General features: G+C 32.8%; 5 protein-coding genes across 6 annotated transcripts; 1 reads left to right on the top strand and 4 right to left on the bottom strand.

The window, feature by feature from the left end:
- Window positions 1-6,324: 6,324 nt before the first annotated feature.
- LOC124441939 (MAP7 domain-containing protein 1-like) lies at window positions 6,325-10,791 on the bottom strand. The gene is made up of 6 exons (XM_046992415.1): window positions 10,548-10,791; window positions 9,378-10,109; window positions 8,565-8,827; window positions 8,406-8,495; window positions 8,129-8,324; window positions 6,325-7,095 (listed from the first exon to the last, which is right to left on the bottom strand). The coding sequence occupies exons 2-6, from the start codon at window positions 10,105-10,107 to the stop codon at window positions 6,605-6,607; spliced, it is 1,770 nt and encodes a 589-aa protein (XP_046848371.1). The 5' UTR covers window positions 10,108-10,109; window positions 10,548-10,791; the 3' UTR covers window positions 6,325-6,604.
- A 115-nt stretch (window positions 10,792-10,906) lies between these two features.
- On the bottom strand, window positions 10,907-14,389 carry LOC124441940 (aldo-keto reductase family 1 member B1-like). The gene is made up of 9 exons (XM_046992416.1): window positions 13,940-14,389; window positions 13,748-13,800; window positions 13,220-13,402; window positions 12,887-12,968; window positions 12,468-12,575; window positions 11,837-11,954; window positions 11,715-11,771; window positions 11,297-11,427; window positions 10,907-11,210 (listed from the first exon to the last, which is right to left on the bottom strand). Exons 1-9 carry the CDS (start codon window positions 13,946-13,948, stop codon window positions 10,992-10,994), a joined length of 960 nt encoding a protein of 319 aa, XP_046848372.1. The 5' UTR covers window positions 13,949-14,389; the 3' UTR covers window positions 10,907-10,991.
- Window positions 14,390-15,469: 1,080 nt separating this feature from the next.
- Window positions 15,470-18,680, bottom strand: LOC124442542 (aldo-keto reductase family 1 member B1-like). Its single transcript, XM_046993043.1, has 9 exons — window positions 18,571-18,680; window positions 18,379-18,431; window positions 17,854-18,036; window positions 17,521-17,602; window positions 17,102-17,209; window positions 16,378-16,495; window positions 16,256-16,312; window positions 15,859-15,989; window positions 15,470-15,773 (listed from the first exon to the last, which is right to left on the bottom strand). The coding sequence occupies exons 1-9, from the start codon at window positions 18,577-18,579 to the stop codon at window positions 15,555-15,557; spliced, it is 960 nt and encodes a 319-aa protein (XP_046848999.1). The 5' UTR covers window positions 18,580-18,680; the 3' UTR covers window positions 15,470-15,554.
- A 273-nt stretch (window positions 18,681-18,953) lies between these two features.
- On the bottom strand, window positions 18,954-22,743 carry LOC124442544 (protein pitchfork-like). 2 transcript variants are annotated; one of them, XM_046993044.1, is made up of 8 exons: window positions 22,650-22,743; window positions 21,603-21,770; window positions 21,353-21,501; window positions 21,162-21,260; window positions 20,421-20,537; window positions 20,332-20,354; window positions 19,812-19,941; window positions 18,954-19,197 (listed from the first exon to the last, which is right to left on the bottom strand). In XM_046993044.1, exons 2-8 carry the CDS (start codon window positions 21,619-21,621, stop codon window positions 19,132-19,134), a joined length of 603 nt encoding a protein of 200 aa, XP_046849000.1. In that variant the 5' UTR covers window positions 21,622-21,770; window positions 22,650-22,743; the 3' UTR covers window positions 18,954-19,131. The 2 variants fall into 2 exon arrangements, with proteins under 2 accessions (XP_046849000.1, XP_046849001.1); XM_046993045.1 differs by lacking the exon at window positions 22,650-22,743 and adding an exon at window positions 21,966-22,014.
- Window positions 21,984-22,664, top strand: LOC124442545 (NADH dehydrogenase [ubiquinone] 1 alpha subcomplex assembly factor 4-like). Its single transcript, XM_046993046.1, has 3 exons — window positions 21,984-22,128; window positions 22,193-22,290; window positions 22,369-22,664. The coding sequence occupies exons 1-3, from the start codon at window positions 21,984-21,986 to the stop codon at window positions 22,603-22,605; spliced, it is 480 nt and encodes a 159-aa protein (XP_046849002.1). The 3' UTR covers window positions 22,606-22,664.
- Window positions 22,744-22,753: the final 10 nt, after the last annotated feature.

Genomic DNA, 22,753 nt, shown 5'->3' with positions numbered 1-22,753 from the left:
GCATGAAAATGTAAACTATAGTCTTTGCATTAAAACCGTGAACTATAGTCTCTTGCATAAAATTCGTGAATTATAGATTTTGCATGAAAATTCGTGAATTATAGTCTTTTGCATAAAAAACCGTGAACTATAGTCTTTTGTATGAAAATCGTGAAATATAGTCTTTTGCATGAAAAACCGTGAACTATAGTTTTGCATGAAAATGTACTATAGTCTTTTGCATGAAAATGCGTGAACTATAGTCTTTGCATAAAATCGTGAAATATAGTCTTTTGCATGAAAAACCGTGAACTATAGTCTTTTGCATGAAAATTCGTGAATTATAGTCTTTGCATGAAAATTCGTGAACTATAGTCTTTGCATAAAATTCGTGAATTATAGTCTTTTGCATTAAAACCGTGAACTATAGTCTTTTGCATAAAATTCGTGAATTATAGATTTTGCATGAAAATTCGTGAATTATAGTCTTTTGCATAAAAAACCGTGAACTATAGTCTTTTGTATGAAAATCGTGAAATATAGTCTTTTGCATGAAAAACCGTGAACTATAGTTTTGCATGAAAACTGTAACTATAGTCTTTTGCATGAAGAACTGTGTATTATAGTCTTTTGCATGAAAAACCGTGAACTATAGTCTTTTGCATGAAAATCGTGAAATATAGTCTATTGCATGAAAAACCGTGAATAATAGTCTTTTGCATGAAAAACCGTGAACTATAGTCTTGCATGAAAAACCGTGAACTATAGTCTTTTGCATGAAAATCATGAAATATAGTCTTTTGCATGGAAAACAGTGAACTATAGTCTTTTGCATGAAAAACCGTGAATTATAGTCTTTTGCATGAAAAACCGTGAACTATGGTGTTTTGTATGAAAATTCGTGAATTATAGTCTTTCGCATGAAAATTCGTGAACTATAGTATTTGCATAAAATTCGTGAATTATAGTCTTTTGCATTAAAAACCGTGAACTATAGTCTCTTGCATAAAAATTCTTGAATTATAGATTTTGCATGAAAATTCGTGAATTATAGTCTTTTGCATAAAAACCGTGAACTATAGTCTTTTGTATGAAAATCGTGAAATATAGTCTTTTGCATGAAAAACCGTGAACTATAGTTTTTGCATGGAAAACTGTATACTATAGTCTTTTGCATGAAGAACTGTGTATTATAGTCTTTTGCATGAAAAACCGTGAACTATAGTCTTTTGCATGGAAAACAGTGAACTATGGTGTTTTGCATAAAAATTCGTGAATTATAGTCTTTTGCATTAAAAACCGTGAACTATAGTCTCTTGGATAAAAATTCGTGAATTATAGTGTTTTGCATGAAAATTCGTGAATTATAGTCTTTTGCATAAAAACCGTGAACTATAGTCTTTTGCATGAAAATGCGTGATGTATAGTGTTTTGCATGAAAATGCGTGAACTATAGTCTTTTGCATTAAAATCGTGAAATATAGTCTTTTGCATGAAAAACCGTGAACTATTGTGTTTTGTATGAAAATTCGTGAATTATAGTCTTTCGCATGAAAATTCGTGAACTATAGTATTTGCATAAAAATTCGTGAATTATAGTCTTTGCATTAAAACCGTGAACTATAGTCTCTTGCATAAAAATTCGTGAATTATAGTGTTTTGCATGAAAATTCGTGAATTATAGTCTTTGCATAAAACCGTGAACTATAGTCTTTGCATGAAAATGCGTGATGTATAGTGTTTTGCATGAAAATGCGTGAACTATAGTCTTTTGCATTAAAATCGTGAAATATAGTCTTTTGCATGAAAAACCGTGAACTATAGTGTTTTGTATGAAAATTTGTGAATTATAGTCTTTCGCATGAAAATTCGTGAACTATAGTCTTTTTGAAAAAATTTGTGAATTATAGTCTTTTGCATGAAAAACCGTGAACTATAGTGTTTTGTATGAAAATTCGTGAATTATAGTCTTTCGCATGAAAATTCGTGAACTATAGTCTTTTGAATAAAAATTTGTGAATTATAGTCTTTGCATGAAAAACCGTGAACTATAGTCTTTTGCATGAAAATTCGTGAATTATAGTCTTTGCATGAAAAAGAGTGAACTATAGTCTTTTCATAAAATTCGTGAATTATATAGTCTTTGCATGAAAACCGTGAACTATAGTCTTTGCAAAATTCGTGAATTATAGTCTTTTGCATGAAAATTCGTGAATTATAGTCTTTTGCATGAAAACCGTGAACTATAGTCTTTTGCATGAAAAACCGTGAACTATAGTCTTTGCATGAAAATTCGTGAATAATAGTCTTTTGCATGAAAAAGAGTGAACTATAGTCTTTTGCATGAAAATTCGTCAATTATAGTCTTTTGCATGAAAAAGAGTGAACTATAGTCTTTTGCATGAAAAACCGTGAAATATAGTCATTTGCATGAAAATCGTGAATATAGTCTTTGCATGAAAAAGTGAACTATAGTCTTTGCATGAAAATTCGTGAAATATAGTCTTTGCATGAAAAACCGTGAACTATAGTCTTTTGCATAAAATTCGTGAACTATAGTCTTTTGCATGAAAACTGTGAACTATAGTCTTTGCATGAAGAACCGTGTATTATAGTCTTTTGCATGACAATGCTTAAACTATAGACTTTTGCATTAAAAACCCGTGAACTATAGTCTCTTGCATAAAAATTCGTGAATTATAGATTTTGCATGAAAATTCGTTAATTATAGTCTTTTGAATAAAAAAACGTGAACTATAGTCTCTTGCATAAAAATTCGTGAATTATAGATTTTGCATGAAAATTCGTGAATTATAGTCTTTTGCATAAAAAACCGTGAACTATAGTCTTTTGCATGAAAATGCGTGAACTATAGTCTTTTGCATATAAATCGTGAAATATAGTCTTTTGCATGAAAAACCGTGAACTATGGTGTTTTGTATGAAAATTCGTGAATTATAGTCTTTTGCATGAAAACCGTGAATTATAGTCTTTTGCATGAAAATGCGTGAACTATAGTCTTTTGCATTAAAACCGTGAACTATAGTCTCTTGCATAAAAATTCGTGAATTATAGATTTTGCATGAAAATTCGTGAATTATAGTCTTTTGCATAAAAAACCGTGAACTATAGTCTTTGGCATGAAAATGCGTGATGTATAGTGTTTTGCATGAAAATGCGTGAACTATAGTCTTTTGCATTAAAATCGTGAAATATAGTCTTTTGCATGAAAAACCGTGAACTATAGTCTTTTGAATAAAAATTTGTGAATTATAGTCTTTTGCATGAAAAACCGTGAACTATAGTCTTTTGTATGAAAATTCGTGAATTATAGTCTTTCGCATGAAAATTCGTGAACTATAGTCTTTTGAATAAAAATTTGTGAATTATAGTCTTTTGCATGAAAAACCGTGAACTATAGTCTTTTGCATGAAAATTCGTGAATTATAGTCTTTTGCATGAAAAAGAGTGAACTATAGTATTTTCATAAAAATTCGTGAATTATATAGTCTTTTGCATTAAAAACCGTGAACTATAGTCTCTTGCATAAAAATTCGTGAATTATAGTCTTTTGCATGAAAATTCGTGAATTATAGTCTTTTGCATGAAAAACCGTGAACTATAGTCTTTTGCATGAAAAACCGTGAACTATAGTCTTTTGCATGAAAATTCGTGAATAATAGTCTTTTGCATGAAAAAGAGTGAACTATAGTCTTTTGCATGAAAATTCGTCAATTATAGTCTTTTGCATGAAAAAGAGTGAACTATAGTCTTTTGCATGAAAAACCGTGAAATATAGTCATTTGCATGAAAAATCGTGAAATATAGTCTTTTGCATGAAAAAGAGTGAACTATAGTCTTTTGCATGAAAATTCGTGAAATATAGTCCTTTGCATGAAAAACCGTGAACTATAGTCTTTTGCATAAAAATTCGTGAACTATAATCTTTTGCATGGAAAACTGTGTACTATAGTCTATTGCATAAAAAACCGTGAACTATAGTCTTTTGCATATAAATCGTGAAATATAGTCTTTTGCATGAAAAACCGTGAACTATGGTGTTTTGTATGAAAATTCGTGAATTATAGTCTTTTGCATGAAGAACCGTGTATTATAGTCTTTTGCATGACTATGCTTAAACTATAGACTTTTGCATTAAAAACCGTGAACTATAGTCTCTTGCATAAAAATTCGTGAATTATAGATTTTGCATGAAAATTCGTGAATTATAGTCTTTTGCATAAAAAACCGTGAACTATAGTCTTTTGTATGAAAATCGTGAAATATAGTCTTTTGCATGAAAAACCGTGAACTATAGTTTTTGCATGGAAAACTGTATACTATAGTCTTTTGCATGAAGAACTGTGTATTATAGTCTTTTGCATGAAAAACCGTGAACTATAGTCTTTTGCATGAAAATCGTGAAATATAGTCTATTGCATGAAAAACCGTGAACTATAGTCTTTTGCATGAAAATTCGTGAATAATAGTCTTTTGCATGAAAAACCGTGAACTATAGTCTTGCATGAAAAACCGTGAATTATAGATTTTGCATGAAAATTCGTGAATTATAGTCTTTTGCATAAAAACCGTGAACTATAGTCTTTTGTATGAAAATCGTGAAATATAGTCTTTTGCATGAAAAACCGTGAACTATAGTTTTTGCATGGAAAACTGTATACTATAGTCTTTTGCATGAAGAACTGTGTATTATAGTCTTTTGCATGAAAAACCGTGAACTATAGTCTCTTGCATAAAAATTCGTGAATTATAGATTTTGCATGAAAATTCGTGAATTATAGTCTTTTGCATAAAAAACCGTGAACTATAGTCTTTTGCATGAAAAACCGTGAACTATAGTTTTTGCATGGAAAACTGTATACTATAGTCTTTTGCATGAAGAACCGTGTATTATAGTCTTTTGCATGAAAAACCGTGAACTATAGTCTTTTGCATGGAAAACAGTGAACTATAGTCTTTTGCATGAAAAACCGTGAATTATAGTATTTTGCATGAAAATGCGTGAATTATAGTCTTTTGCATGAAAAACCGTGAACTATAGTCTTTTGCATGAAAAACCGTGAAATACAGTCTTTTGTATAAAAAACCGTGAAGTATAGTCTTTTGCATGGAAAACTGTGTACTATAGTCTTTTGCATGAAGAACCTTGTATTATAGTCTTTTGCATAAAAATTCGTGAATTATAGTCTTTTGCATGAAGAACCTTGTATTATAGTCTCTTGGATAAAAATTCGTGAATTATAGTCTTTTGCATGAAAATGCGTGAATTATAGTCTTTTGCATGAAAAACCGTGAACTATAGTCTTTTGCATGAAGAACCGTGTGTTATAGTCTTTTGCATGAAAAACCGTGAACTATAAGTCTTTTGCATGAAAAACCCTGAACTATAGTCTTTTGCATGAAAAACCGTGAACTATAGTCTTTCCATTAAAATTCGTGAATTAGAGTCTTTTGCATGAAAATCGTGAAATATAGTCGACACACAAATAGTAGACAAGAATGTTGACGGGAAAACAACAACAAAGGTAGATAAAACGTTTTAAAGTAACAGCAAGAATAACAACGAAGGTAGACCCAACGATGGAAATTAAATTTCTTTTAAGGTAGACATCAAATAATTTTTAAGGTAACGACAAAAATAACAAAGAAGGTAGATACAACGGTGGAAATTGAATTGTTTTTAAGGTAGACATCAAATAATTTTCAAGGTAAACACAAATTAATGTCGACAGAAAAGTAGACAAAAAGGTGCACAAAATGGCAGACACAAATGTTAACCGAAAAAAGTTGACAAAGAGGTGGACAAAAAGTTAGAAACAAAAATAGACAAAAAGGAGGACAAAATGTATACACAAAACAAAACACAAATGTACATATTAAGGTACACACAAAGGTAGAAAAAGCCTTAAAAAAGGTGTAAAAAAGGAGAGAAAACGTTCGACACAAAGTTTGATCGAAAAAGAATAGAAAGGGTAGACAAAAATGTACACACAAAGCTAGACAAAAAAGTTTGACAGGTGATGAAGGTAAACAAAAAGGTGCACATGAATGTAAACACAAAGGTGGAAACAAAAGCTGAACAAAATAGTACACAAAAAGATAGACACAAAGCTAGACAAAAGCAGTGGCGTATCTAGCAAAAAATTTAGTCACGCTATTGTGCATAGGACCACGCCCTATGACGTCATGATTTTCGATGATTGTACATGCTAATTATTAATTCAGTTCACCCACCCACAGTAAATTTACGGCAACTCTTAGGTTTTTGAATTTGCACAAAATAGTGACTTCTTACATAGCCAAAAAGATAGTTTTACCCACAAATTTCAAAGAAAAACACAAAAAGATTAATTCAATATAATATTATCTTGAACTTATTCTATTTCTTTACAATAATATAAAATGTACACAATTTGTTTGCTGAAATAATGAAAGCAGAAAAATAATCTATATGGCTATTAAAGATACCAACTATCCTAGATATTGATATCATAATTTATGTGTATGAAAAATTGCTTGTTGTAACTATAAAACAGATACAATAAACATTTGCATGGTTACACTGTTTGAGACATCAGATGAAAGACCTTGCCTTTGTCAAACATTATATTACTTCAGAAAATTGTCGTTTACCTTCAACAATTTTCCACATCTGTCCTTCCTCACTTTCTTCATCAACATCCTCAACAAATAACATTCCATTCTTCTCTTGAAAAGAGCAATCTGCAGCTGAAGACATTGCCTTTTCAACATTCGACCAAAGTCTGTCTTCTCTTTCCAAATCTCCTACACCTGGCTCTTTTAAGCCAGAATGTTTTGTGGTTGTATTACTTAAATTATCTTCCAGTTTTTCCAATGTTTTATCCAGAGTTTCCCCATCAAATCCAGTCCTAATGTTGACGTCACTCACATTCTTTTTGTTTATATACACAGAATTCCTAACTGCCTCATCAAAATCCCTTGATTTATCTAAACAACTACCAATATTTGTCCGTATAATGTCCTCTTGAGTACCTCCAATGTCCCTCAGGATATGTTGAGATGATTGAGGTGTGTTCATTGAACATTCTATGCCATTCACTTTATTTCCATGTTCTCTTAAAACCAATGAACAAAAATCTTAATACATTAGTTTTATTTAACACTTGCTATCTGAAAACACTGCATAAGAGCCTGCTGAGGATCATAAAATTCACATTAGGACCTTGTAGGATCTTACAGGCCCTCGCAGGATCTTAAACAGGAATTTCACTAGGGATTAAATGAAATGTCTTATTTGAAACCAGTGAACCGTAAAATCAACTAGAAGGATAACTTCACATAAACACTTGTCAATTGATGCACGGTAAAGGATTGGTGCAACTGCAATTTCAATGGCAACTTTGCATGGTCATACATTACTTGAAAAAAAAACAATGACAAAAAAGGGTCGGTTGCCCACATGCTGGCTTCCCGCATGCATGGCTGCCCGCATGCTGGCTTCAAAAATGGTTGGCAAAGTCATTATTCCAGTTGAGATTACTTTTCTCTGGTTGAAACAGTGTGCGAATTAACGGTGTGCAATGTGCAATTTCAAAATCGTTTCAGCTACAATGAAAACAATTGCACATCACTTTTTCAAACGATCTAAAGAAACGCCTCTAAAGAAACACTTTTGTCAAAAAAATTGCACATCGTTTTTTCTGAACTAAGTCGCACACTGGATTGAAACCAAAATAATTTGCCAATAGCTACACCAATCATTGTACATTGATGTAGTTGTGAGGACAGGATGTGAACTACCTCATAAAATTCTTGAAATTGTTCATAAATCTCATAGTCACAGTCAAGAAAAATGATAAATATTAATTTACTAAGTAAATGTTTTTTGTATATTGATAACAAATGACAACATAGAAAGCCAGAGCATGATAAATTGTCAAATAAATCATATCATTGAACCCACGACAATAATCGCCAAATGAAAGAGGCGGAAAGCCTGTAGGGAGGGGAGGGAGCCAACATAGGGCACATTATATACAAACAAATAACATGATGACAAAGCATTTTATGTTGATAGAAAAAGTCATTTGTCAACAAATACAGTGTGCAATATAGTAACTCAAGAACAACAAATATCTTCACTTACTAGAATTATCAATGGCTTTAAGGACTTCATTTGCCAGATTATCCTCTCTTCCATCTGTTGAATCTTCTGATGGACGATTTTCTTTTTGCTCAACCCAGTCTCCACGTGACGAGCTACATGATTTTTCTTTTACTTTCTGTATGATCTCAGTGACAGCACTGGAGTGACACTCATCTGAAAGCTTCATTGAGAGATCCTAAAAAAGCATAGGCTCATACATATATCACATGATCAAACAGTAATTTTAAAATTAGAGCTGTTCTTCAATGCTTCACACCTCTAAAGATGAATATTCTTTGTCAGCTTTTAACATGTTATTGTTTACACCTGATGTCATTCTTGTTCGATTCATAATCATTTCAACTCTCTAAAATCATCAAATATCTACAATGAAGCATATAAAACTACCATAAACACAATACATATCCAATATGACCTTTTTTCTTTCCTGTCTTTCTATTTCCTCTTTTTTCCACCTCTCAATTTCTTCAAGTTCACGTTGTTCTTTCTCAGCTCTTTTCCTCTCCATTTCTTGTAGTTTCAACAACTCCATTTCCTGTTTCTTCTTCAACTCTGCCTCGTGTTTCTCTGCCTCAATGATGGCCTCCTTTTCTTTTTGCTCTTTAAGTTGTCTGGCTCTTTCTTCTTCTTGTAACTGAAGTTGTTTTGTAAGTTCAGCTTGTCGTGCCATCTCTCTTGCTACAACATTAAATAAAACCAATCAACATTGCTCATCTCTGAGAAATGTTATTAAAACATTGGGTATGCTAGGAATATCAAAATTTATCAATTACTTTGCTTACTCTAGATGTCACAAACCCTTCTTCCACCTTATCACAAAAATAAAAATCAAAGTTCAATAAACGTTGAACATATGCAACCGCCCACAAAACAACTCTATCAACTTCCTTCAATTCAACTACATAAAACAGTCCAGTTTCTAGAAAGGTGTATAAAAAACTGCTTATCTTTGAAGTCTTGCAAATTTTCAAATTTGCATATTTCACAAGTAATAAACATTGTAATAAACAAGACCCCATTCAGGCATAAACACAACTGAACTGAGAGAGGCAGCAACTGCAATACTTTTAAGTATTCAATTAAGCAAACGCTTCTTCAGGGATCAATTATAGGCATTTGTGAATTATGCAAATTATAAATGTTCCAACAAGGTGATTTCAAAGAGACGTATATTTAATCTTATTCAAAATGTCATCTTCGAATCATTCAATCCTTTATCAAAACTTACCATTTTCTTCTGCAAGTCGTTGCTCTTGTTCCTCACATTGACGTCGTAATTCCTCTTGCCTTTCTTTATCCAACAATGCTTTCCTCTCTACCTCCTCTCGTATACGTTTACGATGTTCCGCAAGAGCTCTAGTGGCTTCAGCCTCGTCATTCGTACCGGCATGATGCACTGGTTTAGCCTTTGGTTTTCCCTTCTTGCAAGGAGGACGTTGAGCTGATGTCTTGCCACCCACATGATGAATAGCATTCATAGAACGTGCTTTGGGTATTGTTGACGAAATATTCCTTCGTGGTACATCCTTATCCCCACATTTAGCCCTATTTTCATGAACAGTTAACCTGTTTTCACTTAAATTGTTAGTACTGACACTGTTCTTTTTTGATGTTTTCAAACCGGTCCCTGGTGCGGACAAATGTTGAATACTTCCATAACTACTTAAACTAGATGTTGAAGCAGATGATGGACCAGTAAGGTTTCTATGAGATGTTTTAGTCCTATGACCAGAACCAGGAGGGGTGTATCCTTCACTAGAGCTTGAACTCGAAGATAATCGTCGGTTGGTGTTTTGGGTACTATTACTAGGAAGGTTCGGTAAACGACGACCAGATGATTTTGTCTGAAGTTTGTTGCCTGTGTGATGTCTGTGAGTAGTTACCTTTTCCACATTTCTTTTCTTTCTTTCTTCTATTTCCTGTTCATGTTTAACTTTTTCTGCAAGCTCAGAACTCATGCCTACAGAACATCAACAATTATTGAGTTAAATCTATTTTTAAACTTTGTAATTACCATATAATTATGGACAGGAAAAGAAAATATGCTGCTCAAGCATAATAATAGACATGTTATAAGAATTCCTTCCCAATGAACTGTCTTATAAAGAAATTTTCATCAAAATTATTAGAAAGAAAAGACAAATATTGCCATTTTACAATCTCAAACTTCTCTCGCTTGGTTGCCGAAAGATCCAGATTAACTGGTGTGCCTTTCAAACAAAAACAAAGACTTTTTTCTATCACGTAGCTTCAACCCGCAATATAGGTCAGACACGATATAACTGATAAAATTCTTTGCATAAACATCAATCATAGATCTTTTCTCACTGAAAACTCTGCTAAAAACCCAACAATTTACAAATCAATGAAATCATTCGTAAATATTTCTATTTCATACCTGTCTTCAATTCCTGTCCAATAGGTTGTTAAAATTTTTCTTCAGACTTCTCCTAAGAGTGTTGCTTCACAACAGAAGCACCATAAAACATCGAAGTTGTACTAAATGTACATTTTTTGTGTAATTCTACCAAAACAATTGTAATTTATCACCTTTTAATTAAAATTATTTCAAGGTGTTTGTTATGACCAGTTATGACCAATTATTAAATTCTCTTCGGCGTATGTCGTATAAAACTCGGTAACTCGGAACACTGGGAAATAGTTTAAGTCATGTGACATCCTTTTGCCCATCACATCATGATAATATGAATAATTTAACAAAAACGGCAACTACAACTACATGACACTGACAGCAACTAACATTTGCGATTGAAATATATTCCTTCAGTACAATTCAAGTTAGGTAACTGTTAATTATTAAAAGCAATGAATTCATTATTGGTTATTGTTCACCATCCCAGTACTGTTCAGCTGAGCCACCAGCACCATAATATGATTCCATTTTCAGATAACGAAATCTTTTCCCAATATTGGCCAAGGCTTTCATGTCTTCTTCCTCCAGCTTAACATTATATGTATCCAAATTTTGCTTTATCCTCTCTTCCTTCACTGACTTAGGTAGAACAGGGCATCCATAAAGAACACCCCAGGCAAGTAACACCTAATTTTTTGGAATGATGATCCAAATTCATATTTTTCACAAATAATAAAAATTCATATTGTATAAAACAAAATGAAACAACAAACCTGGGCTGGGGAACAGTTACGCTTTTCTGCAATTTGTTTTATCAATGTGTCTTGCATAAGAATTGGATCATCTTTATCAAATATTGGTCGATCAGCAGAACCCAGGGATGAGTAAGCTGTGATAATAATGCCTACATAAAATAAAGTAATGTTAGAAGGGTGCTAAGCTCATTTGACAGGAAGTGCAAATCAGCAGTGCAGATTTTCCAAGGGAAGATAGGGTGCATTATAAATATGTTGGCAAAGGCACCTGAGGAATTTTATGTTTAATTTATAAGTAAACTACATTCTTAGTTGTTCAGTCTTGCTGTGCAATTTTCAAGAATATAATAATAAACAATATGGTATTGTCAATTAGACAAATTTTGATAAAAAGACAACAAACCTTGATGGAAAATTAAACTTGAAGATCACCAACCTTTTTCTTCACAAAACTTCTTCAACTCAGGTTGTGATAAGTAAGGATGAAGTTCAACTAAATTATTAAATCAAAAATATAAAAATAATTAAAAAAAGCAATATAATTCTCATTGTACTAACCTTGGTTTGTGGCTGGAACGATCTTTGCAGTTTCAAGAAGAGCCTTCACTTTTGTGGTGGAAAAATTAGAGATGCCAATAGCCTTACACAGACCTTTTTCAACCAAACTTTCCATACCCTATTTTAAACAATGTTAAAAGTGAATAAAAAACTGCACATCAACACATGTAGTTGACAGATAAAAATCTTTCATGATCAAACTAGAACTAAACTGTACTGTCGAAAACTTGAAATACAGCATCTATAATGTTACTTTTCTTGTTAATCATTGCATCCTAGAATTCTCATTCTTATACTCTATGTTTCTCAATTACTATTTCTCATGTCCTACCCATTTATCTGAAAGATGTAATGGGTTGGTATTTGGTAAGCATGTTTTTGTTGTTGCTTTGCCATGCTACATACTTAATGTGAATACTTCTGCCAATCCTATTTTTCAAAACAGTTATGGATAGATAGGAAACACTCTATAAACTTTGCTTGACAAGTGGCTATAAAGATATCCATTTTAGTTCAAAGCTATTATAATAGTAGATGTTTTTGCAGCAGCAACTCCCACAGATGTGTGAGAATCAATACTTTACAATAATCAAGGATACTTGTAAGTCATGATCAAAGATAAAGAAAATACCTTCCATGTTTCACTCATTTGTTCTTTATCATAACCAATGACTTTTTTCAGCTGTGCCGGTGGGATAGGGAAAGCCAAATCTTTGGGAAAAGTACATGGATTATGCACCTAAAAGTTAATTGAATATCCCGATGAGTTGAATCTGTTGGGTTATGTACTATAGTTAGAATCTAGCTTGAGCAATAAACATTTAGGTTTGAGGAGGAGGTGAATTGAACTAAATTTTATAGCATTTATTTCATTTTATAATTTACGGTAACAAGCTACCTTAATACTAATTATAATCTATATACCAAACAAAAGGACCAATTAATCCTTTAAATGTTATGCACAAGCAGAAGTTGGGTTCACCAAACTCTAACGGAAATCTAGCTTTCTCACTATTAATAACATAAACGTTATAAAAAGTGGTTAAATACCAAATAAAGATCTAAGTAATCAAGCTGTAAATTTTTTAAAGTGGTTTGACAAGCCGCCAGTACATCATCATGACTATTACACCTGAAAAAAGAAATCATGACTCCAGACTTCTCCCATCAACACTAATCCTCATCGAATAATTGGTGAAAGGTAAAATTCTTGACTAGCAATTCAGCCATGAATGTTGGTGGTATGATACAAATGAACATTTTAACAATGTTTTTGGTGGTACCAGCAGATGTGGGTGTGCAACAATGTTTGGTACATCTCAAGAAAATGGTTGAAAGTCAAGAATATCCATTCTTGTTGAAAAGTCAAAATTTGATACATACCATAACTTTGAGGTAACAAACATGTCTTCTCGTTTTATTCCCATTTCTTGCATCACATCCTTAAGTGCCTTACCAACCTCTCCTTCATTCTTGTAAATATGAGCACAATCGATGTGTTTGTAACCTGCCCTAGCAGCAGCCTTGACTGAAGCATCAACTTCACCAGGTTTAGACTTCCATGTTCTACAACAAACACAGTGGCTTAACTACTATGGGCTCAGAATGGGCCAACCCATGGACCCCCTGTCAGATTAGAAGATTATCATTGTACTGTGGATTAAAATAAGAAAAATTACACATCATGAACTTATGTTCAAAAAATTTAAATTTAAAGGCTACACAGCAAAATCATACTAGATGTGGTAGTTATTAGATTTCAATATGGTTATCGAAGGGGGGCCCCTTGTAATATTTTTCCATGCAAGTCCCCAGTTGTGCTGCTATGCCATTGAACAAACATTTTGTGTATATTCATATCAATTTATACATAAAACAAGATTCGTCGGCAATATATCCTGGCAGACATACCCTAAACCAATAGCAGGCATTAATGCTCCTGTGTTCAATTTGAATGAACGAACCTAGGAAAATAAAAAACGTCTATATATTAGACGACGCGTGTCACATAAAGCTACGTAACAGTTCATATTGTACTAAAGCGTTACTCCAAGAATGTACTCATTATTGCAAATACAAATTAAAGTACAGTAAAATACTAACCAAATTCATTGTCGAATGCAGACAAGATAATTTCCACGTAAACTGCACACAGATTACAGAGTTTCAGTTACACTGATGACATTGACAACGCTTACAGAACCACATTGAGATGGCATTATAAGATTGAATGACATGATATAATATAAGCACAGTTTAATGATTATACAGAAGAATCACTCAGGTGTACAACGTGTCCTCAAGTCGACCATTATTCTAGCCAGATGATTAGGATTTCTCATTTGTTTAAGCCATTAAAATTACATGACGTCAATACTTAATAATGTTCAAGTATACTTTGATTCAAGAAATGAGTACGGATCATTTTAAAGGTTGGGAAAAAGTCAAAAACCCTCATCATGTGGCTGTTAGCTGGGAATAATGGCGGCCATCATGCGCACCACGACATACGCGAGGACAAAAACATCAAAGTTTCCGACACGAGTGACTCACTGACATGAACACTGGGTAAAAAAATATAGTAAGTTAATTGAAGCCGGAAGTTGGCTCATCTGATTATGACCTTTGTGGGGGGTATCGGTTACACTTTACTATACTTTTGTAATAAAATATCACAGTTTTTGCGTTTTTATTCGTTCTACAAACTTTTGATTCGAGCAAAATTTTTGTGAAAGGGACAGAACAACCAGCAAAGATATTTAATCCTAAAAAGTTTGTCTTCCTGGCTTTATGATGGCAGGAAATTGAGATGGTGCAAGGTCGACCTGCATTGTTTTGAAACATACTGGAGATTATGTGATGCTGCTGCTTCTTAAATGTAAAAATATTACATAATCCTACTAATGCTACTAAAATTTCATCTGCAATGATGTTTATGGAAGATTGCTATAAATTTACTTATTTAACAACACTTTGTTATTCACATCGCTAATATCGTAATAATTTCAAATTACGTCTTTATTATATCAGTGAAGAAACAAAACAAATCGACAAAGAAAAATAATCAGAAAGACATTTTGATGAACAATAGTAAGTTGAAAACGGTATCATCAAACTCTGCGAGTTGTACATCATTAAGATATGCGAATTAAAGTACCTCTGTTGTCACTAAGCGAAGCAAAGTTTTCAACCAGTTCCTATGTGAACAACTTCAATATCGATGAATATGTTGAAGATATGAATACCTTACTTTGTTGTAAATTTGTAATTTAAGTATTCATCTTCTAAAAATGCCTCGCACGGCTGAAATTGTCCTCGTCACCTTCAACTTTCAAATTTCAATACAACTTGCCATCTTATTTTTCAGTCGTTAAAAGCCAAAAAAACAGAGCTTCAGGGTTAAAACTCTCTACCGGTTTTCCTCTACCTGCCATAAAAATTTTGCCTTAATCAGAAGTTTGTAAAAGGAACAAAAACGCGAATACTGTGATTTTGTAATACAAACGTATAGTAAAGTGGGACCGATACCCCCCATGAAGTCAGTAGCAAATGATCGATCTTCCGGCTTCAATTTTCGCAAGAGATGCGTTATCCAGTCTAATATACATATCAGTGCATGACACTGACAGCAACTAACATTTGCGATTGAAATATATTCCTTTAGTACAATTCAAGTTAGGTAATTGTTAATTATTAAAAGCAATGAATTCATTATTGGTTATTGTTCACCATCCCAGTACTGTTCAGCTGAGCCACCAGCACCATAGAATGGTTCCATTTTCAAATAACGAAATCTTTTCCCAATATTGGCCAAGGCTTTCATGTCTTCTTCCTCCAGCTTAACATTATATGTATCCAAATTTTGCTTTATCCTCTCTTCCTTCACTGACTTTGGTAGAACAGGGCATCCATAAAGAACACCCCAGGCAAGTAACACCTAATTTTTTGAATGATGATACAAATTCATATTTTTCACAAATAATAAAAATTAATATCGTATAAAACAAAATGAAACAACAAACCTGGGCCGGGGAACAGTTACGCTTTTCTGCAATTTGTTTTATCAATGTGTCTTGCATAAGAATTGGATCATCTTTATCAAACATTGGTCGATCAGCAGAACCCAGGGATGAGTAAGCTGTGATAATAATGCCTACATAAAATAAAGTAATGTTAGAAGGGTGCTAAGCTTATTTGACAGGAAGTGCAAATCAGCTGTGCAGATTTTCCAAGGGAAGATAGGGGGCATTATAAATATTATTAATATTTAATTTATAAGTAAACTACATTCTTAGTTGTTCAGTCTTGCTGTGCAATTTTCAAGAATATAATAATAAACAATATGGTATTGTCAATTAGACAAATTTTGATAAAAAGACAACAAACATTGATGGAAAATTAAACTTGAAGATCACCAACCTTTTTCTTCACAAAACTTCTTCAACTCAGGTTGTGATAAGTAAGGATGAAGTTCAACTAAATTATTAAATCGAAACTATAAAAATAATTATAAACAGCAATACAATTCTCATTGTACTAACCTTGGTTTGTGGCTGGAACAATCTTTGCAGTTTCAAGAAGAGCCTTCACTTTTGTGGTGGAAAAATTAGAGATGCCAATAGCCTTACACAGACCTTTTTCGACCAAACTTTCCATACCCTATTTTAAACAACAATGTTTAAAGTGAATAAAAAACTGTACATCAACACCAGTGTGCGAATTAACGGTGTGCAATGTGCAATTTGTACATTGTTTTAGCTAAAATGAAAACAATTGCACATCTCTTTTTCAAACAATGTGCAAAAATCAGCGGTTTTAATGAAAAACACTGTCATAAATCATATGAATTTGTTCAGGTTTGAAAATATTAATTTAGCAATTAGCGCTATATAATAATTAACATAATATTGATTTGATCAAGCCTATAAAGAAACACTTTTGTCAAAAAATTGAACATCGTTTTTTCTGAACTAATTTGCACACTGATCAACATGTGTAGTTGACGGATAAAAATCTTTCATGATCAAACTAGAACTAAACTGTATTGTCAAAAACTTGAAATACAGCATCTATGTTACTTTTCTTGTTAATCATTGTATCTCTATTAACTTTGCTTGACAAGTGGCTATAAAGATATCCATTTTAGTTCAAAGCTATTATAATAGTAGATGTTTTTGCAGCAGCAACTCCCACAGATGTGTGAGAATCAATACTTTACAATAATCAAGGAAACTCCTAAGTCATGATCAAAGATAAAGAAAATACCTTCCATGTTTCACTCATTCGTTCTTTATCATAACCAATGACTTTTTTCAGCTGTGCCGGCGACATAGGGAAAGCCATATCTTTGGGAAAAGTACATGGATTATGCACCTAAAAGTTAATTGAATATCCAGTTGAGTTGATTCTGTTGGGTTATGTACTATAGTTAGAATCTAGCTTGAGCAATAAACATTTAGGTTTGAGGAGGAGGTGAATTGAACTAAATTTTATAGCATTTATTTCATTTTATAATTTACGGTAACAAGCTACCTTTATACTAATTATAATCTATATACCAAACAAAAGGACCAATTAATCTTTTAAATGTCATGCACAAGCAGAAGTTGGATTCACCAAACTCTAATGGAAACCTAGCTTTTTCACTATTAATAACATAAATGTTATAACAAGTGGTTAAATACCAAATAAAGATCTAAGTAATCAAGCTGTAAATTTTTTAAAGTGGTTTGACAAGCCGCCAGGACATCATCATGACTATTACACCTGAAAAAAGAAATCATGACTTCAGCTTCTCCCATCAACACTAATCCTCATTGAATAATTGGTGAAAGGTAAAATTCTTGACTAGCAATTCAGCCATGCATGTTGGTGGTATGATACAAATGAACATTTTAACAATGTTTTTGGTGGTACCAGCAGATGTGGGTGTGCAACAATGTTTGGTACATCTCAAGAAAATGGTTGAAAGTCAAGAATTATCCATTCTTGTTGAAAAGTCAAAATTTGATACATACCATAACTTTGAGGTAACAAACATGTCTTCTCGTTTTATTCCCATTTCTTGCATCACATCCTTAAGTGCTTTACCAACCTCTCCTTCATTCATGTAAATATGAGCACAATCGATGTGTTTGTAACCTGCCCTAACAGCAGCCTTGACTGAAGCACCAACTTCACCAGGTTTAGACTTCCATGTTCTACAACACAGTGGCGTAACTACTATGGGCTCAGAATGAGAGAACCCACAGCCCCCCTGTCTGATTAGAAGATTATCGTTGTACTGTGGATTATAGTAAGAAAAATTGCACGTCATGAACTTATGTTCAAAAAATTTTAAATAAAGGCTAGACAGCGAAATCATACCAGATGTGGTAGTTATTAGATTTCAATATGGTTATTGTAGGGGGGGGGCCTTGTAATATTTTTCCACGCGGGTCCCCTAGTTGTGCTGCTATGCCATTGAACAAACATTTTGTGTATATTCATATAAATTTATACATAAAACAAGATTCGTCTGCAATATATCCTGGCAGACATACCCTAAACCAATAGCAGGCATTAATGCTCCTGTGTTCAATTTGAATGAACGAACCTAGGAAAATAAAAAAACGTTATATATTAGACGACGCGTGTCACATAAAGCTACGTAACAGTTCATATTGTACTAAAGCGTTACTCCAAGAATGTACTCATTATTGCAAATACACATTAAAGTACAGTAAAATACTAACCAAATTCATTGTCGAATGCAGACAACGTAAACGTTATAATTTCCACGTAAACTGCACACAGATACAGAGTTTCAGTTACACTGATGACATTGACAAGCGCTTACAGAACCACATTAATATGGCATAATAAGATTGAATGACATCATTTAATATAAGCACGTGCAGATTCTGCAGAATGTCAATGCTTTCGACACAATTACATCTGCCACGATCATACTCAAATTGCTCAATTTAGTAAAGCATACTATTTACAAATTTCTACTAAATATATTTCGCGTCCGATACGAAGCAGAATCAAACTTACACTATTTCAAATGACTTCGTCGCGAAGTTACCGATGACGATGACGAAAAACTCGAATTTACACTTATGAAATGAAACAATTTCAGGGTATTTGCAACCTTTTTTTTCATCCAAACATATATCTTCCAAAGAGTTCAAAGTGCAGAACAAAATGAATGTTTCAATCCCATTACATCAAGTCTGATGAGAACAAGACTTGTTACACAATTGAATTCGTTATCATAACCAATTTTGTTTTCAAAGTGACTTTTTAAGATATCAGAAATACAGACTAAGATAAGCTTCTTTATGTCTTAGTTTCTTCACATCTTTCTCTGTCATCAACTATACAGAAAATTCAACAATGTCAGAACATAAAACCAAACCAACCACATATATATAAATATTTCAGACATTGTGTACATACTTGGTACATTTCGATAATTAGTGATAAAAACATAGCTTATGTTTTGGCATTCATACTTGCAAGACAAACTTACTGTTAAGCCCCACCTATAAGCACTGGTCCCTAAGTATATACAAGTTGTTAAGCTCTTTTTCATTTACTTATACATGGAAGAGAATTGAATCGACAAATCATACTGCCATTTACTATTTACGCTGGTGGGCTTATTCAAGGGAGGGCTTATATATATGGGGGGGTGGTGGGGTGGGTTATAGGTGAAGGTTCATGGTATTAAATATGTATGATCATCAGTAGCATAGCCACTGTGCTTATCTAGTCTTGCAATGTTAATTTTTGGGTGATCACTTACTGTAAAATTAATAGATTTTTAAAGAAATTAATAATGAAAATGTTTTGAAATTTACATAGCACAACAAAAACTTGCACACTGGTTACACTGCTGATGATCATAAATCATTTACTCAAGTGCTAGACTCACCATCAGTATGGTGATAGCCGCATGACATATTGTATAATAATTTGTCATAAATACCCGGAGTTTTACATTAGTTCCTTCATGGTTACGAGTTCGTACAGGAAGGACCAAAGTTTGTGGACCACCAAACGATCCAAGATATTTTAATTTCCTATTCTTTACAACCATATGTTCATACGTCCCTGGACTAAGCAAATAAAATAAATTTATTTTTACTTATAATTGTTGAAAATGAATTTCCATAATTCTACCTTATTAAAAACTATTTACTGCCTTTGTCTTACTGCATTGTTGATGGATGAAAAATTTAATTGTCAATCAAGTCAATTTTTAGAAATTAACTTTGCTTCATATATAATACTGGAATTTTTTTAACTAAAATTTTTAACTAAAAAATAATTGATCTCTTCTATGGGTAGAATAAAAAAGCTTTTTTAATTATTCCTATTTCCGGCAAGCCCTCTAAGTTACAAATGCTGTTCTTTTCTAAAACATTTTACATCTATAATCTACCCAACTTAAATGATGCTTTAAATCCCTACAACATTCATACATAAAGTTAAGAAAATAAAAGTACCCTGGTTCTCCATTCTTCTGTTTCTAAAAAGAAAAAAAATTATCATGAAGTATTCTATTAATGCTAATTAAAGATCACAGATCCCAAACCTTTGAGTGTACAGGTGGAAAACGTGAAGAACCAGATTGAAATGGACGAAAAGCTGGAGAGATTTCTAATGGTTTACCATTGATCTCTTGGTATGCTTGAGGACCTGGAGTGTTAAGCTATAATAAATACCAAGACATTTCAATTAGATCAAGTCATGCCACATAATCTTCCAAAATAATTTGACATTAATTCAAACTCTATTTTGACACTTAAAATTGAGGATAAAAACAATGTGCTGAGCAAAAAAATGGTGGTAGAAATATATATTCCTCTTACCATGACATTGTCAAAGTAATGAAATAAAAATTAAACAATTAAATTGATATGCATTCAAATCTGAGAAGGAGAGAACACTCCACTTTCTGATCGCAACAATTTAATATCAAAGGTGCAACAAACAGAGTGAGGGGACTGCACTAGGAATTATTCTCAAAACTATTGTCTTTATTTGCACAATAAACTATAAGAATGTTTTGTAAGAGCCACTATTTTGAGTTGTCGCGAAAGAAAACTTTGCAAGGAAAAGTGAGGTAGCTAATATGCAAGTAAGGTATATGATGGCTATGAAAAGTACTTTGGTGTTTACTAGCTCAAGCTGTAAAAAGAATAGATTTAAAAAAATAAGCAATACTAATGATTTGAAATCTACAGGGAGACTTCTTTTGCCAAAGTGCAATATGTTTCAAAATGGTTTAGTATTAAGTTCGTCTGTTAATTTAAATCAACGAACATGAACTTACATGTAACGATTTACCAAATCTATGAGCAGTTCTAGCCCCAAGAGTATATCCTTTACTGCAACAAGGTCGATGATCCATTGCATAAGTAAACGTACTTACCTGAAGATAAACAAGAATAAAATAAAGTCCTAAAGATAACGTAGCAGAGAGCTATAGTATTTATTAAAGGTGTAAATGTTTATAGGTCTCACTTCGTCGTTGTCATATCGTCCAGGACCGAGGTTTGGCGCTCGAGGTATTCTTAACTTATTACCAAATCTTGTAGGAGGCACATTTAAAGGTAATAGTTTACGATTGAGCGTTGAACCAAATGCAATGGATGGATTGGATGCCTTTTGACCTGAATAAAAAAATTTGTCCAAATTGTCTTGAGTCAAAACAATCTTCAAGACTAAAATACCGCGTATAAAAGCGCATATTTCAAAATTTTAAGCAACTTACCACCACTAAAACGAGACATTTTTTCAAAATACTATTTTTTACAACTACAGAAAGCAACGTTTTGTTACGATAGCTATAAAAAAGAAGTATTTTTGAAAGTTGTCGTTCTGCTGTTGCTATAACCACCAACTATGAGCCCACAATCGTATCACCAGCGGCTGGCAAGTGCTTTTGGCAGAGGAACATGTAATAAAATAAGATTACATAATTAGTCTATAGAAGATATTTCATGATAAATTCACTTATTCAAAATAAAAATTAACTTGGGTTAGAGGTATTCAATGTAAAATACTTTCATGAAGTTGCTATTATCATTTATATGAAGCAAATGGCATCGCTTTATACATTATTGGTCTATTTTACTTGTAAAGGTTACAAGAGATGGGTTTAGCAAGATCAGCCCTAACCAGGGCTCTTCGTTTTCAAGTTCAAAACCAACATAAAATAGATAAAGCTCTTGAGGGTAAACCAACACCTGCACCAAAACATGAAACTACCAAACAATTGCTGGATATTGCAAAAATTGGTCAGTATTCTACAAATTAATAAATTGATAATTTTGAGTGACTGACAAGATTGAGTTCATTTAGAAAATCAGGAAAAATTCGAACAACATAACAGAAAAAACAATGATTATCTTGGCCTTTTGAAAAATATTCGAGTCAATTCATTGGATATACCTGATCAGGTGAGCACTAGGCTAAACTACAGTTAGCCTCAGATGGTTCAATATGTTAAGACATTTCTAATTCATGTTTAATTCCAGAATGTTATTCCCAACGAGAAAACACTTTCAGTAAGAAGTGGCTCCTTGACATCTGAGCAGTTGAAAGTATTGTTTGAACAAAGGATGGCAGACCCACAAACATGGGACAGTGAAAAAATTTCAAGCCATTACAACTTACCTCTGGACACTGTTGAAAACTTGTTGAAATATTTTAGTGACTTTCATATTCAAGAAGGACCCAAAATTCCCGAACCTCTGGCAGAAATAACGTATTAACTAGTCGCTAATTATGTTAAATAAGTGATAATAAATATAATTACATGTTTGTAGACGTAGATCGTCTGGATCGTCCAGTTTGTCCCCATTGAATAAAGTCCCCAATTCCCGTTTAATAAATATAATAATATGCGTGAATACAGCAATA

This window comes from Xenia sp. Carnegie-2017, unplaced genomic scaffold (genome assembly GCF_021976095.1).
Source record: "Xenia sp. Carnegie-2017 unplaced genomic scaffold, XeniaSp_v1 HiC_scaffold_20, whole genome shotgun sequence".
In the NCBI taxonomy this organism is placed as follows: Eukaryota; Metazoa; Cnidaria; class Anthozoa; order Malacalcyonacea; family Xeniidae; genus Xenia; species Xenia sp. Carnegie-2017.
The sequence above is the reverse complement of the archived record's forward strand: the minus strand, read 5'-3'. Positions and strand labels throughout refer to the sequence as shown.